Source organism: Entelurus aequoreus, linkage group LG02 (assembly GCF_033978785.1).
Source record: "Entelurus aequoreus isolate RoL-2023_Sb linkage group LG02, RoL_Eaeq_v1.1, whole genome shotgun sequence".
Lineage (NCBI taxonomy): Eukaryota > Metazoa > Chordata > Actinopteri > Syngnathiformes > Syngnathidae > Entelurus > Entelurus aequoreus.
The window spans coordinates 54976889-54996646 of NC_084732.1; the positions used below are offsets into that span (position 1 = coordinate 54976889).

The window sequence follows — 19758 nt, forward strand, 5'->3', positions numbered from 1 at the left end:
TTTACAGATATCATTAATACACAATAAAAAAATTTTTTGGTCCCAGTACATAACCATTGGGTACTTCATGTGTTATAATCTTTTTTATCTGAATCTACATTGTTCATATGCACATACTGTTCTCTGCCACCAAGATAACTTTTCAACCAATCATGAGCAATACCTCTGACACCATACCTCTGCATTTTGTTTAAAAGTAATGTGTGATCGATGGTGTCAAAGGCCTTGCTCAGGTCAATGAAAACGGCAACAGCAAACTCCCTCTTATCAATTGCAGCGGTTACCTCCTCAACTAATTCCATCACTGCCATGGAAGAGGACCTGTTTGATCGAAAACCATATTGGTGTTCACTTAGCAAGTGATGCTTATCAATAAAACTGTCTAATCTTGATACAAATAATTTTTCAAGGACTTTTGAAAATTGTGAGAGTACAGAAATAGGCCTATAGTTGGTGAACTGATGTTCATCTCCACTTTTGAAGATGGGAATAACTTTTGCTGTTTTCATCTTCATTGGGAAGACACCTTTTATAAAATAAATATTGCATATATAAGTGAAGGGAACAACTATAAAATCAACAATTTCCTTGATCAGAGAAAAGTCCAAGTCACAGCAGTCTGTTGACTTCTTGTTTTTCTGAGAATTAACAATTTCTGTGATTTCACTTTCATGAACGTGAGAAATAAAAAACGATTCTAAGTTGCTTTGAATGGTTTGTTCATTAAATTTGACACTGTTTTCGGGTTGTACAATTTCATTTGCTAAATTGGGTCCAACATTCACAAAGAAGGTGTTAAAAGTATCCGTTATTTCCTTAGGGTCATTTATAGTTTGATTATTTTCTATGAAATAGCTTGGATGTTCCTTATTTGTCATGTTTTTTTTAATGATACCATTTAAAACTTTCCACGTACCCTGGATGCTCTTTTTATGTTGTTCTAATAGGTTACAGAAATATGTTCTTTTGCTGTGCTTTATTATTTGTGTTAACTTATTTTTGTACGTTTTATATTTGTGTTCAGTTTCTTTGGTTCTGTACTTTAAATGTCTTCTGTAAATATATTTTTTCTTTTTGCAGGACTTCAATATTCCCCTTGTGATCCACGGTTTGTCCTTAACAGTGCTGTCCTTAATGTAATGTTTTTTAATTGGACAGTGCTTATCATACAGTGTTATGAAAATGTTAAGAAAAGTTTCATATGCCTCCGGGTCTGTGCTGGTATAAACCTCCCCCCAGTCTTGAGCACATAACTCAGACTTGAATGCTGCCATGGTTTCTGGTGTTTGACGTCTAACAAATCTATATTGAACTGCTTTTTTGGTTTTTCTCTTACCAAATAAATTGTGGAAAATGCTGAATACCGGTAGAGGATCACTTATGTCATTGAGTAGTAGTCCTGCTGTTATTTGATTCTCCGGTTGATTGGTGAAAATGTTATCTATCAGTGAGGCAAAGTCTACTATTCTGGTTGGTTTTGTGATAAGGGGAAATAAATTATTGCTGTACAATCCTGTTATAAAATCTGTTGTTTTGGTACTGTCCATGGGGTTCAGAAGATTAATATTAAAATCACTGCACACAATATGGATCTTGTTTGACTTACTAAACAAATAATCCAATTTTTGATTGAATGTGTCTAGACATGACCCAGACGTTCTATAAACACAACTGACATTTATTTTTTTGGATTTTTCTCCTTCAATTTCTACAGTTATACATTCAAAGACTCCCGCTATAGCAGTTGATTTGCTGTCGATCTTCCAACAGTTTAAATCTCGATTCACAAAAAGTGCTACTCCTCCTCCCCTTTTTCCAACTCTGTTTGTAGTGAATAATTCATAACCTTCCAATTTCATTTCACAACTCTTGTTGTCATCGAGCCAAGTCTCTGAGACTGCAACAATACTACATTTGTTGAACTGGCTCAGATATTCTCTAATATTGTCATAGATTTTATACAAGCTTCGGCTATTAAAATGTATTACGGTAAATGATTTGTCCATATTCACACATTTAAATTGTTCATCTGTGTAGTACTCACAGTGTCTAGTAATATTATTGTAAAGATTACAATCCGGATCTATGTCACTGCCAAACTCATTTAAATTGCAGTTGTAATTGATATTGTCATAAAAGTCTAGTTGGATGTTATTATGATTATTATATAGTTCACTACTGTGATTATTATCAGTACTTCTACATTCTAATTCTTTATCACCAACATTGGTAAAGATATTTTTTAATTCACTTTCCATTATATTTTAGTTTTTTCTTTTTCTTTTTACAGATAACACATTTGTATCCACCTCCACTGAAACACACACACACACACACACACACACACACACACACACACACACACACACACACACACACACACACACACACACACACACACACACACACACACACACACACACACACACACACACAAACTCCAAAAACACAAAAAACATACAGATCAGCAAACCACAAACTATGCAAATTTTTCCAAATTATTTAAGCTCCTGACTATTAGCACTTGTGCCTGCTCAGGTGCACCATTTAGCTTTATGTAGACTTTGCAGTTGGACAACCATGTTGCTTGTATTTTTCCCTCTTTGCGTAGGTACCAAGCTCTTTTAGCAATATCAGCATTGCTCTTGGTTAAATGTTCATTGAGATAAACATTTGATCCCTTGAGCATCCTACTTTGTCGCAAAAGATTGATTTTGAATTTTCTATTTGCAAACCTCATAATGATGGTTGCCAATTTGCTTTTATCTTTTTGAGGGAAACGGTGACAAAGCTTCTATATTCTATATTAATTTGATTGCAACTTGCTCACAGTTACAATTTTTTTCAAAGCAAAAAATATAAGCACAACACTATTGGCTAGCTTATGTTACCCTTAGTGGTTTAACACATTTGTGTTAAAACTGTCTATACTTTTCGCAATTACTAAGTCTGTGTGATACATTTTCTACCGGCCCAGGTAAAATGCTTGGTGTTTACAACGGTAAACCCTGCTTGGACACGGACCTCGTTGCTTCTCTCTAGCCCCCGACCGCTTGCCTGCCCACGGACTGCCTTCTCGCCTTGCCCCTTTGGTCTGACGAAGGATTCATCCAACATGCACATACAACAAACTCTGGTAACATTTACATGACTAATTCTACACATTGTCTTGCACCTTTCACTTAGAGTAGCATACACATCCCACCCATTCATCTGTATCAATAAACCTATTGAACTGATTCCTGCCGTTGTGTGGTCTCCTTCCCCCACCGTACGTAACACAAGCATGTACTTAAAATCATATGAGAAATAATCGTTTCACTAGTCGACTAGCTGCATAAATAATCGCTAACTAGTAGACTATTAAAAGAATCGTCAGTTGCAGCCCTAGTGTATACTCACCTTTGTGAGGTATACGGTATCAGCATACTAGAATGTTATCGCGGTTCTACTGTCCATTTGTAACATTTCAAATATGCCTCTTTGCCCTATGAAGTTCAACTCAAATTGATAAAAAGAATGAAAATGAAGTTGGTTTCCTAATAGTAATTGTCACAATCACCACAATACACACCTAATTAATATTGAAAGGCCCAGCGTTGCCATAGAATACAAATTCGGAAAAAACTGCAAAGCTCATGGACCTACCTCAGCAACCTTCAGACAAAGGGCAGACTACACTCTGGACGGGTTAGTAGCCAATCACAGGGTAAATGCAGAGACACACAACTATTTATATTAATTTGCACTTTCACTGGGAAGGAACTGAACCTATGTTGCCTGCAGGGAAGTCAGGCGAGTATTTTATGAATGGACAAACATCTTAATTATTGAATTAATCTGCATCCCTTCAGATCACCTCTCCTTAACTCTTAATTTTTAAGACATTTTGGACAACTATATGCTGTTAAGGTCCATGTAAATTCAATAAAGGCCTACTTAGAACGCAACACCTTTGGGACGACGTAGAACAGCCATGGTGAGCCAGCAGTTCCAAAATCGGTCATCTCGGACCCCACAAATGTTCTTCTTGAATGAACAAAATTGCAAACGTGCAACATGAGTGTTCATGATATAAGTGTTTTATAGTGAACCACTTACGGTCACTGATGACTTCTAAGGATGGCAGGAAGTAGTCGTCACAGACAATGGCCACAGCCAAGAGCATGTAGAAGATGAGCACGAAGTAGATGGCAAGACCTCCATCTTTCCTCTGCTGCAAGGTGAAGAAGCCGTCAGGGAACTCGGACGAGTGAGGCGCGATGCACTCCGTCTCATTCTCTGAAACAGCATGACAAACACAACTCTGTCAAACACTTAACCAAACTCCTTAATGGCAATTACACAGCAGTGAGTGGTGGATATTAGTCGAGTAAACACAGTCACGGTTGCCGCATGCAGCCACAATCCATTACTCACACTTTGCGGAGCAAAATGAAGCGAAGCATTTCTATTGACACTTTTCACTGGCTTAAATTTCTGCAGACACAACCGTGGAAACAAAGACCACTTGTAGAATTATTTCAACAAGTTATTGAAACTTACCAAGTGCCCTGCGCACCCTGTTTGTGCGGCTCCACTCAGGTGCATTTGCTGTGTATGATACGAGATGAACTGTGCAGTACAAAAACAGGACAAACCCCAAAAAGTAAGGGATGAAGTCTTTTCTCGTTTTTTTCTGAAGAACCGCATCCTTACTAGCAGCCATTTGAGGTAAAAAAGACAAATATCAGGAATAATTCCAAGAAATCATTCAGGCTTGAAATGTGTGCAATGGAGTTTCATCGAACTACAATTCTGCCAGCTGCACAGAGAGAAAGAGAGTGTTGGAGGGGGAAAGCATATTTTAAGTAGGGGTGGGCGATACTGACCATTTTGGTATCCATCGATACCATGTAAGTACAGAGCCAGTATTGCTGATACTTTTTACTTGAAATTCTTCAACACCATTAAATGATTTTGTGATTTGGCTTTACATGTTTTGATCATTATGTTAATAACAAAAATTTTAGTTTTACTTTTTCTAAATTATCTTTATCATAACCAGGATAGCACATAGAACAAATGTTTTAGTTGTACTTTTATTTTGTTTTAATCATAATTATAATCACAATAAAATTAGGATGAATATTTTAGTTTTGCATTACTTTTTTTTCATCGTTATCATAATCAGAATAAAACAGGGGGCACTTTAGTTTTACTTCAACTTTTTTGATAATTACTATAATCAAAATAAACACAGGATGAATATTTTAGTTTTACTCAAATTTCTTTGCTCGTTATTATAATAGGAATAAAGCACATGACAAATATTTTAGTTTTGCTAACATTTTCTGATCATCATATAATGAGAATAAAACACAGGACAGATATTTTAGTTTTACCTATAAGTGTTTGATCATTATTATAACCTGAATAAAACAAAGGACAAATATTTTAGTTTTACTTAAACTTTTTGATCATTGTTATAGTCAGAATAAAACACAGGACACATATTTTATTTTTTCTCTAATTTTTTTAATCATGATACGCGTTAGAAAATGTATGGATGTATACAGTATATACATATATATATATATATATATATATATATATATATATATATATATATATATATATATATATATATATATATATATATATATATATATATATATATACATACATATATATGTACATATATATATATATATATATATATATATATATATATATACATACATACATATATATGTACATATATATATATATATATATATATATATATATATATATATATATATATATATATATATATATATATATATATATATATATATATATATATATAAAACACAAAATTTCAGGCACACAAACTTATTTGTCCAAATATAGATATTTCTAAACATTTGAACAATATATACTGTACAGCAATATAATATAATGTAACAATATCAACAAAATGATAAAAATATTAATGAGAAAAATAATGATAAAAAAACAAAAAACATGATAAAACATAATACAACAGAAGCAACAAAAAACAAACTGCTATTTTAGCAAATAATTACATAAGCCAACTGGAACTAGTAGTCTCTTCAAGCCTGTATTGTTCCTCTACCGATACCACACACAATATCGACATCTGTATCAATTGTTGCTGTAGTCTACTGCTGAGATCACGAGTTGTGACGCATTCCATGTGAGCAGACTCCATCCAGCCTTGAGCACTTCAAGATCAAGTGTGAATGAAATTGATAAAAGTGTTCACAACAAATCACATTTAGTAAGCAGTAGTGAACAGAGTACGTGCAGTAGTACGCCTCAGAAACAATAAGCACTTTGACAGATAACTTATTTTCCATTAAAGGCCTACTGAAACCCACTACTACCGACCACGCAGTCTGATAGTTTATATATCAATGATGAAAGGAGACTGCAAAGAAGAAAGCTGTAGGTGGGATCGGTGTATTAGCGGCTGGCTGCAGCAACACAACCAGGAGGACTTTGAGTTGGATAGCAGACGCGCTATCCGACCCTAGTCGCCGACCGCATCGATGATCGGGTGAAGTCCTTCGTCACGCCGTCGATCGCTGGAACGCAGGTGAGCACGGGTGTTGATGAGCAGATGAGGGCTGGCGTAGGTGGAGCGCTAATGTTTTTATCATAGCTCTGACGAGGTCCCGTAGCTAAGTTAGCTTCAATGGCGTCGTTAGCAACAGCATTGCTAGGCTTCGACAGGCGGCACAGCATTAACCGTGTAGTTACAGGTCCAGTGTTTGGTTCGGTGTCTCCTGATAGTAGTATTGTTGATTTTCTGTCTATCCTTCCAGTCAGGGGCTTATTTCTTTTGTTTCTATCTGCATTTAAGCACGATGCTATCACGTTAGCTCTGTAGCTAAAGTGCTTCGCCGATGTATTGTCGTGGAGATAAAAGTCACTGTGAATGTCCATTTCGCGTTCTCGACTCTCATTTTCAAGAGGATATAGTATCCGAGGTGGTTTAAAATACAAATCCGTGATCCACAATAGAAAAAGGAGAAAGTGTGGAATCCAATGAGCCCTTTTACCTAAGTTACGGTCAGAGCGAAAAAAGATACGTCCTGCACTGCACTCTAGTCTGTCACTCTCACGTTCCTCATCCACGAATCTTTAATCTTTGCTCAAATTAATGGGGTAATCGTCGCTTTCTCGGTCCGAATCGCTCCCGCTGCTGGTGTAAACAATGGGGAAATGTGAGGAGCCCTTCAACCTGTGACGTCACGCTACTTCCGGTACAGGCAAGGCTTTTTTTTATCAGCGAGCAAAAGTTGCGAAATTTATCGTCGATGATCTCTACTAAATCCTTTCAGCAAAAATATGGCAATATCGCGAAATGATCAAGTATGACACATAGAATGGATCTGCTATCCCCGTTTAAATAAAACAATTTCATTTCAGTAGGCCTTTAACATTTTACGAATTAATGACTCAGCATCGATTACAATGCTATTGAAGCCTCTTTTTGTCACTATAAAATACCCTAACAATAGTTACGAGCTAACAGGTCAATAATAATTATGAGATAAAAAAAAAAACCTCGAAATTATGAGATAAAAAGTCATAATTATTAGATAAAATGTCAAAAATATGAAATGAAACATCTAAACTATGAGATAAAAGACGTTCTGTTTCATAATTCTAAAAATACTAATTATGGCTTATTCCCTAATAATTTCGACTTTCTTATCTATTTTTTTTCGACTTTTTTATGACGTTTAGTTTAGTTTATTATTTCTTCGGTCAATGGTCAACAAAATAAACAAACAGTTTTACATAAACAAACAGTTGTACATTCATAAATTAAAAATGTTGCAGACCGAAAGGGTTTAGGCTGAAGTTGAACACTTATTGCGCCTAACCCTATAAACAAAGTCAAATACAAGATGAGCTTCCAAAAATTAGGACATTTCCTTTTCACAACATATTATAAATACACGTTGTACACAACATAAATACTGTTCAATTATATACACAGTAAAGGCATGTGAAATATCCTTGTACACATGTTAATCCTTTGCACCAATTATATACTATATACAAACAATTATACTTCCATTATTATTTATATCCCACATTAAGTTTTTAATAAACATTGATCATAGTATTAACTACTGTGTTGATTCAAGAGTGATATATTTTTCCAAGACATTGGTCTTAAAGTGTTTTTTAAATGTGTGAATGGAACTGGAACATTTTAAGGAATCATCCAAGCTGTTCCACAGTTGAACCCCCCTGACAGAAACACATCTACTTTTTAAGCTCGTTCTTATGTTTGCTTTCTGAAAGACAGCTGAACCTCTGAGGTCATAGGGACTCTCCCTAGGTTTGAACCTCTCCTGTAGAGACCGAGGCCGCATGTGGTTATGAGCTTTGTACGTCACAATAGCAGTGTTGAGGTCAACAAGATCGTGCAGTTTTAATGTTTTTAATTTAATAAACAGAGCATTGGTATGGTCATGGTATGGTTATTCAACTGAATAAGGGTTGTAAATGATTTGCAAATCATTGTATTCCGTTTATATTTACATCTAACACAATTTCCCAACTCATATGGAAACGGGGTTTGTAGATTGATGTTTGATTTGTAATTGTTACTCCAGATTTCAAAACAATAATTAATATATGGTAGTACAAATGAATTATATAACATGTTAAGAGCCTTTTGATTTACAGAGTTTTTAATTTTATGTAACATAGCAATGATTTTTGCCATCTTTGTCTTGAGTAGCCTATATTTATGTACAGTTTCCAATTTAATTTATCATCTATAATATAGATTCCCAAAAATGTTGTTGAATACACCCTTTCTATCCCCATATCATCAATTCTTATATGACACTGTTGCATAATTTGACTTTTTACCTCATAATTAGGACTTGTCAGTAGGGTCTCTTCGTGTGTCGGAAGCTGGTTTCCATGCAATTGAGTCACTATAAACGGTCCTAGTAAAGTAAAGTAAAGTACTCCCCCAAGTGGTGCTGCAGCAGAGTAGTTGGGGTGTCGGACATGTTTGGACATGTCGTCTCAGTCCACTTGATGCGCTCCCACGGTAGAACACACGTCTTACATGTTCAAGACGTGTCTCAGGGTGCGTGCGTGTTGCGGACATCTTGTCTAAAGTGTAAACAGCGACAGACAAAACGAGTAAGTGTTTTGTCTTATTCATGTCTGAATGAGCTCACCGATGTGGAACTACACTGTAATATTGATGTTGATGATGTGACGTCACAGCATTCACATCATGATTGCAGTCGTTGTTGATTGACTGCTCAACTGCAGCTGATCACATTGTTCTTGTCTTGTTGGGATAGATGTTGTTTACACGTCAGTAAACTGCGCTCCCCTGTGGCTTAGTTTGGTTATTCTCCTTGTTCTTATTCAAATGCAATATTTGTAAATATTGTGATTTTTCTGATATCGTTGTGCATTTAATTGTAAATGTCCCTGTGTGGTGTGACTGATAGTAGGCTACATATTTGAGCTCAGGGGCCGCAGGGAGGAAAATCTGTGCACACGCGGGCAGGACTATTAAAATCATGGCATTAAAACAAAAACAAAAAAAGACAACTTCAGATTGTTTTCTTTGTCTTACTTTGGCCAAAAAAAAACCAAACACATTCTGAAAATATTACAATTGAAAAATATATATTAAAACAATACAGGCAGCGGTAAAGTTTAATAATAATAATGAATTTGTAACGCACTTTACATTTGTTAAAATCTCAAAGTGCTACAATCCACTCATGGTGGTGTTTTCAATTTTATGTACCAGAAAAAAGAGATGATATTTTGCAGCAAATAATATGGATGAACTCTAATATTGTAATAGATGGAAAGCCTTTCTTTTGGAAAAATATGTTTGAAAGAGGAATCATTTTTGTCAATGACATTATCAATGAGAATGGAAAAATTATGAAATATGATGAATTTACAACTATGTATGGTGATGCTTGTTCAAGCTTTTCATTTAATCAACTAACTGGAGTCATTGGGAAAAGATGGAAACAAATTAATTATGGAACTACTAAATTATTAGTTTGTAAACCCTTAATAAGAAATTCTAGTTGGCAAAAAGGAACTAAAATAAATAGAAAAATATATAAGTTTTATTTAATAAAGAAATCTTTGAAGGCTGCCCCATACAACACATATGGAAAATGGGAGGACTTTTTTGACTGCCCGTTGCCGTGGGATGCAATATTCAAATTAATCTACAAAACCACTATCGATGTGCAAAATCGTTATTTTCAAATTAAAACTATTTATAACTTCCTACCCACGGGAAAAATGTTAAAAATATGGAATATGACAGAGTCAGATGATTGCCGATTTTGTTGTCAGGAGCCTGAATCCACCTTACATTTGTTTTGGTATTGTCATATTGTGTCTTCATTTTGGGTGGAAGTTGAAAAAATGTGTTTAAAGATTGGTTTGTTTATGAAGCTTGATGTGGTTTCTGTTATTTTAGGAGAGTTCATTGACAATCATGATTTAGTCAATTTAATTATAGTACTCGGTAAAAGGTTTATTTTTAAGGCAAAAAACAGATATTCACTTAGTATTTCTTTCTTTAAAACATTTATTCAGTATTTTTTAACTTTAGAAAATTATATGGTTGAAAACGATAATGATGCCAAAAAACATTAAAAAAAAGATGGGAAGTCCTCAAAGGCTTATTTTGAAAATGTAATTTTGTTTATATATGATATGCAATCTGTTGTTGTATTCCCTATTTTAAGTGTACATAAATGAAGGTATGTGTTGCTGACTTCGACTTGGATGTGATGTGGACTGTACATGGGTGCTTAATTTGAAAATGTATTTTTGTTTGTGGATTGTATGCAACCGGTTGTGTTCCCTGGTTTTTGGTGTACATGGGTGAAGGTGTGTGTTGCTGAGCCCGATCTGGACGTAATCTGAACTGGACCTGGTTTTAAGAACCCTTTTGAACAATCTGATTTCATTGACAACCCGGTCTGGTGAAGTTAAGGTCCTTTGTTTGTTTTGTTTGAAAGTAAAGCAATTTTAAAAACAATTACATAAAAAATAGTGATTAGTGAAAATGTTAGTGGACCAGCACCACACACAATCATGTGTGCTCGAATGACTGTATCCCTTGCAGACTGTATTGTTCTATACTGTAGGAACCAGAAGTTGTTTTTTTTTTAATAACAGAAAGAGACAGCTCCTTTTGTGTAAATGAGTGTGGATGAGTGTGAATGGGGGAGGGAGGGTTTTCTTGGGTTGATGCACTAATGGTAAGTGTATCTTGTGTCTTTTTTTAATGTTGTTTGAAATAAAAATAAATAAAAAATAATAATAAAAAAAAGTGCTACAATGTATAAAAAAAGGTAAAAAAAAAAATACAAATAAAAAGTTGGAATATATAATAGAAAATTAAAATAGAAATAAAAACATGAAAAACACTAGATAAACGCTAGATCCATGAAGGAAAGAAGAAAGTGAATGAATGAATGCATAAAAATTAGTTTTCTTTTGTACTATTTTTTTTAATGAATCAAGTAACGTTTATGACAACCTTTTTCCAAAACACAATATAGAATGTGAGATATAACAGGATAATGCATACATTTATCATTTGTTTTCAAAATGCTTACAAAATCAATCAATCAATCAATGTTTATTTATATAGCCCTAAATTACAAGTGTCTTAAAGGGCTGCACAAGCCACAACGACATCCTCGGTACAGAGCCCACATAAGGGCAAGGAAAAACTCACCCCAGTGGGACGTCGATGTGAATGACTATGAGAAACCTTGGAGAGGACCGCATATGTGGGTAACCCCCCCCCCCCTCTAGGGGAGACCGAAAGCAATGGATGTCGAGTGGGTCTGACATAATATTGTGAAAGTCCAGTCCATAGTGGATCCAACATATCAGAGACAGACAGAACACAAGAGAGAAGCCGAAACGTAAAAGCAACTTCACGGATGATTTGTGGGAAACGTATCTGTGTTTTCGTCCTGTCCGTGACACATGGAAAGCAGAATGCACTGTGTGCAAAGCAGGAACGTATATATCTGTGGCAAATAAAGGGGCCAACGATCTACAAGCCCATATCGACACTGCAAAGCACAAAACAGCTGTGCAGGGCGAGAGCTCGTCTGCTGTTTTTTGTTTAAATTTAATTAACTTGTTTTGAGGCATTATTTATGTTTAGATTATATACAAGAGGTTATTTTGAATATTTCTACCTCTGCACTTTTTTTCCCAAAACTGTGAATTAGGGATGTGCGTATCGATCCTGTGGTATCGATATATCGATACTCACACGCTACTCATTTGGCATCACTTTTCTGAAAAAAGTATCGATATAAACCAAAAAAACGGCGTGTGGGGGGTGCAAGCATCACTTTCAGATGTTTTTGATGACTTACTTAACTTACTATGTGCTGGGACACCCCTGTACCTGGCAGAGTATAGAGCTGGCCCAGTCACGTCACAGCTAGAGACAGCGAATGAGCGTCGTCAACGTGCAACACACACACACACACAGCCAGCCGACAGCGATGCAGCCAGGCATATCCAGTGTTGTCCAATTGTTGACTTAAAACATAATTTTTTTATTTTTTTTTAGTAATGTTTACTGAATATTTTTGTTTAAATGATTATCCTAAATTCAAATAATTTCCACACAGGGGAATTTACTGTTAGTTGAAAATTGCTTGAGTATTTAAAACAAGATAAGAAAGAGATACAATTTGGAGATTCTTCATCTTTGCATTACAGTTTTATTTTTTTCCAAGAAAATCTTGAAATATATGATTGAATGTGATTTTGGTTTTAATCTGTAACATGATTTCTTACATTTCGAAAACATTAGCCTATTTCATATTTCATTAATTGCTAATTATATCACAAAATTTAAAAAATAACTGCAGCTTCTTGCAATTCGGATTTGACAGTTAATTGGAAAGCCCTAATATCTAATTATTATTATATATAATATATAATTATTATTATATATAATATTTAATTTATTTTTCATATTTATGTTATTTATTTTAATTTTATTTTTATTATATATTGACCATAATACATATGGTATAAATGGTCTGTATTTGTCTTGTGATTTGTCTTAAATAACAATAGTAATAATATTTTTGACTGACAAAAATTGCCAATAAGAAATTAATGGTATCGGTATCGGTATCGGTATCGATGAAAATGCAAGAAAAAGTATCGGTATCGTATCGAATCCTAAAAGTGTGGTATCGCCCATCCCTACTGTGAATGTTACAGAATATAAGTGTGACTTATTTTGTTATACTGTCATGTCAACCAGTGTTGGCGTTAACACACTTTTTGTGTCTTTTTAACGCATTGAAATCAGAAAGGATGCAGATTATTTATTTTTTTAAATTTTGTTTTACCATTTGTGGCCCACAGCTAATGTTTTAAAGGCCCACGGCACATTCTAAAAATACTATTAAAATAAACAAAAACATAACAAAAGTGAAATAAAAAAGCTTAAAGGTGAAATGTAATTTAGAAACAGTTGCAATGTTGACTAATAAAACAAAGCTGTTTTTTTTTCTTTCAAACGGTCATTGTTCAAAACTAATATTGAATCAAAATCAATGTTATTATGAATTATTGACTTATCAAAGGTTCCGATTACGTGACATCAAATATTCCACTTTGAAAAATATTTTTGGTGGAAGATTTTGCATATTTTGTGTGTTTGCCATAAAAAACATAGTTTTGTTTGACAAAAAAGGGCGGAAAACAAAAACAAAAAAAACAACATAAAAAAAATTAAACATTTTGAAATGAGGAATAGATCTGAAGTTGATGTAGACTCCAGTGATTAAAGCGTTAAATATAAAATGTATGTATGCCCTGGCACACCATTATCATCATTTCATGACCGAAGCAAAACACTTTTTACACTTTTATACTGAAATAAATACACCTACAACTTATTAAATAAAAATATAGAAAAAACTACCAGCAGCGGTAAAGTTTAGATCCATGAAGGAAAGAAGAAAGTGAATGAATGTTTATAACATATGTTAACATATACATATGCATACACATTTGTTTTATTTTATATTATCTTTTTTAATGAATGAAGTAACATTTATGACAACCTTTTTCCAAAACACAATATAGAATGTGAGATATAACAGGATAATGCATACATTTGTCATTTGTTTTCAAAACGCTTACAAAAAAGTGGGACCCCAAAAATGTACTGTGGGACCCCATTTTTATGACTTGATGGGGTCCCTGGGACCCCATTTTGAAAATTCCTAGCGCCAACACTGCTGTCAACAGAGGAGAAAAAATGCTTTATTTAAATAAATATATTATTTGTAAAGCAAGTTCGAGTATCATTGGCAAATTTTCACCTTGTCCCGACCTTGGCGTGCTGCCCGCCTTGGCACGCATATATGTGTCCTCTTTTTGGGATTTCAGAATCTGGTCAGCCTACTTAAATGCTTCTACTGAGGTAGCATCTCTAACTGTTGTCCGGGAGGGCATTCCATAGTACTGGAGCCCGAATAGAAAACGCTCTATAGCCCTCAGACTGTTTTTGGGCTCTGGGAATCACTAATAAGCCGGAGTTCTTTGAACGCAGATTTCTTGCCGGGACATATGGTACAATACAATCAGCAAGATAGGATGGAGACCGTGCAGTATTTTATACGTAAGTAGTAAAACCTTAAAGGCCTACTGAAATGATTTTTTTTAAATTTAAACGGGAATAGCAGATCCATTCTATGTGTCATACTTGATAATTTCGCGATATTGCCATATTTTTGCTGAAAGGATTTAGTAGAGAAAATCGACGATAAAGTTCGCAACTTTTGCTCGCTGATAAAAAAAAGCCTCGCCTGTACCGGAAGTAGCGTGACGTCACAGGAGCTAGGATTCCTCACAATTCCCCGTTGTTTACAATGGAGCGAGAGAGATTCGGACCGAGAAAGTGATGATTACCCCATTAATTTGAGCGAGGATGAAAGATTCGTAGATGAGGAACGTTACAGTGAATGACTTGAGAGGCAGCGATGGACGTATCTTTTTTCGCTCTGACCGTAACTTAGGTACAAGCTGGCTCATTGGATTCCACACTCTCCTTTTTCTATTGTAGATCACAGATTTGTATTTTAAACCACCTCGGATACTATATCCTCTTGAAAATGAGAGTCGAGAACGCGAAATGGACATTCAGTGCCTTTTATCTCCACGACAATACATCAGCGAAATGCTTTAGCTACGAGCTAACGTGATAGCATCTTGCTTTAACTGCATATAGAAACAAAAGAAATAAACCCCTGACTGGAAGTATAGATAGAAAATCAACAATACTATTAAACCGTGGACATGTAAATACACGGTTAATGCTTTCCAGGCTGGCGAAGGTTAACAATGCTGTGCTAACGACGCCATTGAAGCTAACTTAGCAACCGGACTGCACAGAGCTATGCTAAAAACATTAGCTCTCCACCTACGCGAGCCAGCCCTCATTTGCTCATCAACACCCGTGCTCACCTGCATTCCAGCGATCGGCAGAAGGACGAAGGACTTCACCCGATGCGTTTGGCGGCCCGGAGACGTAGGAAGTCAAGGTGAAGTCGGCGGCTAGCGCGGCTAGTGCGGCTAGTGCGGCTAGTGCGGCTAGCGCTCCAACAAAGTCCTCCTGGTTGTGTTGCTGTAGTCCGCTGCTAATACACTGATCCCACCTACAACTGTCTTCTTTGCAGCCTTCATTGTTCATTAAAACAATTGCAAAAGATGTCCAGAATACTGTGGAATTATGAAATGAAAACAGAGGTTTTTGTATAGGATTCTACGGGGTACCATAACTTCCGTTACTCGGACTTCGTCACGCGCATACGTCATCATACCGCGATGTTTCAGACGGATATTTCCCGGGAATTTTAAAATGTCACTTTATAAGTTAACCCGGCCGTATTGGCATGTGTTGCAATGTTAAGATTTCATCATTGATATATAAACTATCAGATTGCGTGGTCGGTAGTAGTGGCTTTCAGTAGGCCTTTAAAGTCACATCTTAAGTGCACAGGAAGCCAGTGCAGGTGAGCCAGTATAGGCGTAATATGATCAAACTTTCTTGTTCTTGTCAAAAGTCTAGCAGCCGCATTTTGTACCAACTGTAATCTTTTAATGCTAGACATAGGGAGACCCGAAAATAATACGTTACAGTAATCGAGATGAGACGTAACGAACGCATGAATAATGATCTCAGCGTCGCTAGTGGACAAAATGGAACGAATTTTAGCGATATTACGGAGATGAAAGAAGGCCGTTTTAGTAACACTCTTAATGTGTGACTCAAACGAGACAGTTGGGTCGAAGATAATACCCAGATTCTTTACCGAGTCACCTTGAGTAATTGTTTGGTTGTCAAATGTTAAGGTGGTATTATTAAATAGATGTCGGTGTCTAGCAGGACCGATAATCAGCATTTCCGTTTTCTTAGCGTTGAGTTGCAAAAAGTTAGCGGACATCCATTGTTTAATTTCATTAAGATACGCCTCCAGCTAACTACAATCCGGCGTGTTGGTCAGCTTTAGGGGCATGTAGAGTTGAGTGTCATCAGCATAACAGTGAAAGCTAACACCGTATTTGCATATGATATCGCCTAGTGGCAGCATGTAAATACTAAAGAGTGCAGGGCCAAGAACCGAACCCTGGGGAACTCCGCACGTTACCTTGACATAGTCCGAGGTCACATTGTTATGGGAGACGCACTGCATCCTGTCAGTAAGATAAGAGTTAAACCAAGACAAGGCTAAGTCTGACATACCAATATGTGTTTTGATACGCTCTAATAAAATATTACGATCGACGTCTCGAAAGCAGCGCTAAGATCAAAAAAGTGGGACCCCAAAAATGTACTGAAACTTCCTAGCGCCAACACTGATGGAGTATGGGTGCGTGCAAAACAGCAGCAGACGGCTGTGGCCTGCAGGCCGGATCTAATACTAATAGCTTACCTGTTCAGTGGCGTTGTGGTTAGAGTGTCCACCCTGAGATCGGTTGGTCGTGAGTTCAAACCCCGGCCGAGTCATACCAAAGACTATAAAAATGGGACCCATTTGCCTCCCTGCTTGGCACTCAGCATCAAGGGTTGGAATTGGGGGTTAAATCACCAAAAATGATTCCCAACTGCAGCCACCGCTGCTGCTCACTGCTCTCCTCACTTCCCAGGGGGTGAACAAGGGAATGGGTCAAATGCAGAGAGTAATTTCACCACACCTAGTGTGTGTGTGACTATCAGTGGTACTTTAACTTGAATCAAATACATAGATAATTCATTTGTGGGCCAGATCTGGCAAGTGGGCCTTGACTTTGACACATAGTGGTTCACTTATAGTTAAATTCCAGTTCCTTCTGTAAAAACAACGGTCAGATGTGTGCAAAGTGCATTTGTAGGATGCAGCTTTTTGGTATCGTAACCTGTCTTCACCTTTTGATGGCGGATTGTACCGTAAAAATAAACCTGGGCGATAATACATTTTGTTGGACGATATTGCCCGACAAATGATTTAAGTTAAAGTTAAAGTTAAAGTGCCAATGATTGTCTCACACACACTAGGTGTGGCGAAATTATTCTCTGCATTTGACCCATCACCCTTGATCACCCCCTGGGAGGTGAGGGGAGCAGTGGGCAGCAGAGGTGGCCGCGCCCGGGAATCGTTTTGGCAATTTAACCCCCAATTCCAACCCTTGATGCTAAGTGCCAAGCAGGGGTTGCTGGTGGGGCGGGGGCGGTCTTCCCATCCAGTTGCGGGGAGTCTCTGGGTCCCTCGGGCGGGGCGTCCCGCCTTTCCGCCCGTGTGGGGTGTGGTCTCGCGCTGGCTTGAGGGCTGGCTGTCCCCTGCTTCTCCTATGCCTTGTCCTCTGCCGGGCGCGTCTGTCTGCGGCCTGCTGCTGGCTCTTACGGGCGGCACGGTTCCTGTTTGTGGGTTGGGCTCTCTGGGTGGCTGGGGCCGTACTCTGGCTCCCACACACACTGGTAGTCAAATATATTGTACATACAAATACACATATATACTCACATACACACCGTTATTCGTACATACATACATACATAGGCACCTACGCTCCCACATACATACACAAATACAGTACATACCTACATACTCAAAGTTCGTACATCCACACGCACATTCACTGTACAAACATATATATACACATACTGTACATATACATTCACTGTACAAACATACATATGCACATACATGTACATATACATTCACTGTACAATAGGGTTGTAACGGTACGTGTATTTGTATCGAACCATTTTGGTACGGGGGCTTCGGTTCGGTCCGGAGGTGTACCGAACGAGTTTCCACACGGACATATTAAGTAGCGTAGCGCAAGTTGTGTAAACAATGCACACTGAGGCACAACACACGGCATGCTAGCAGCGACCGGGCTACGACAACATGTAAAAGCCAGAGCTGGAAGACCCTCCTGCCTCGTTAAGATCTCCCGTTTAGGAACACTTCGGCTGCGCGGTGCAAGAGGACGGAGGTTTGCCTAAATTGTTCAGCAGCGGTAAGGCATGCTTCTGCCAACACGTCAAGCATGCTAACCCATTTGAAGCGGCACCACCCCCAAGTGAATATCGCTCCAACAAAGATAAAGACGAGCAAACAGCTCCCACCTCTTACTGCCAAGTTAGCCAGGCTGGGGGGGAAAAGAAAAGTTAATCTGAGGCTGAGTTGACTTGAAACTGTTTAATGTTGCACTTTTTATATGTAGAAGAAAAGTTTTGTCATTTTATTTAATCTGAGCAACAACTTCCATCCATCCATCTTCTTCCGCTTATCCGAGGTCGGGTCGCGGGGGCAGCAGCCTAAGCAGGGAAACGCAGACTTCCCTCTCCCCAGCCACTTCGTCCAGCTCTTGATTAACGTGGACCCCGACTTAAACAAGTTGAAAAACTTATTCGGGTGTTGCCATTTAGTGGTCAATTGTACGGAATATGTACTGTACTGTGCAATCTACTAATAAAAGTCTCAATCAATCAATCAAAAAAAGCACTTTATATGTAGAAAAGTTTTGTTAAGAAACCATTCTGAGCCTTATCTTATTTAGTTTTTATTTTATATATGTTGACCACACTAACCCTGGCAATGGACCCTTTGTGTATATCAGACCTGGGCATTCTGCGGCCCGTGGGCCGCATCCGGCCCTTTGTGCGTCCCTGTCCGTTCCGCGTGAGGCCAATTATAAATTACAAAATAAATTTCAAAAAGTATCTATGTCGAGTGTGCAGTACAACGGTGCTGCTTTTGTTTTGAAAATCGTTATTTGTATTACTTCCGTGTGGACGTATGCGTGTGCGTGATTGTGAGTGAATGTGAACAGCTGCAATCACAAATTACAAAATAAAGTTGAAAAAACATCTATGTCGTGCGCGCAATACAACTGTGCTGCTTTTATTTTGAAAAATATTATTTATGGGCGTGTGTCCGTGTGTAACCTGCGAGTGAAGGTGCACATGCAGCGACAAGTGATGCACGGTTTACACCCGAGACGCTAAAAAGAGAAAAGTTGATGACGAATGGCGTGTTTTCAACAATACATGGACTGCCAAGCAACGTTCCCTCTAAGGTGCGTGCCTGCGCAATTGCGCACTGCTCAAACGTCCGCTGCGCGCAGCAAATATATGCCGCGCACCAAATCAAATCCCATCTGAATTCTAAACAAAATAAACATATTTATTCTATGTAA

General features: G+C 37.3%; 1 protein-coding gene across 2 annotated transcripts in view; it reads right to left on the reverse strand.

The window, feature by feature from the left end:
- slc24a5 (solute carrier family 24 member 5) overlaps window positions 1-8979 on the reverse strand; it is a 45663-nt gene extending 36684 nt beyond the window's left edge. Inside the window, exons 1-2 of one of the 2 annotated variants that reach the window (XM_062029382.1) lie at window positions 8884-8979; window positions 4102-4281 (exon numbers count right to left, since the gene is read on the reverse strand). In XM_062029382.1, coding sequence (XP_061885366.1) covers window positions 4102-4168 — 67 coding nt within the window. In that variant the 5' untranslated portion in view covers window positions 4169-4281; window positions 8884-8979. Of the gene's footprint in view, window positions 1-4101; window positions 4282-4545; window positions 4800-8883 lie in introns of those variants that run through there. The other variant, XM_062029374.1, reaches the window with a different exon arrangement.
- Window positions 8980-19758: the final 10779 nt, after the last annotated feature.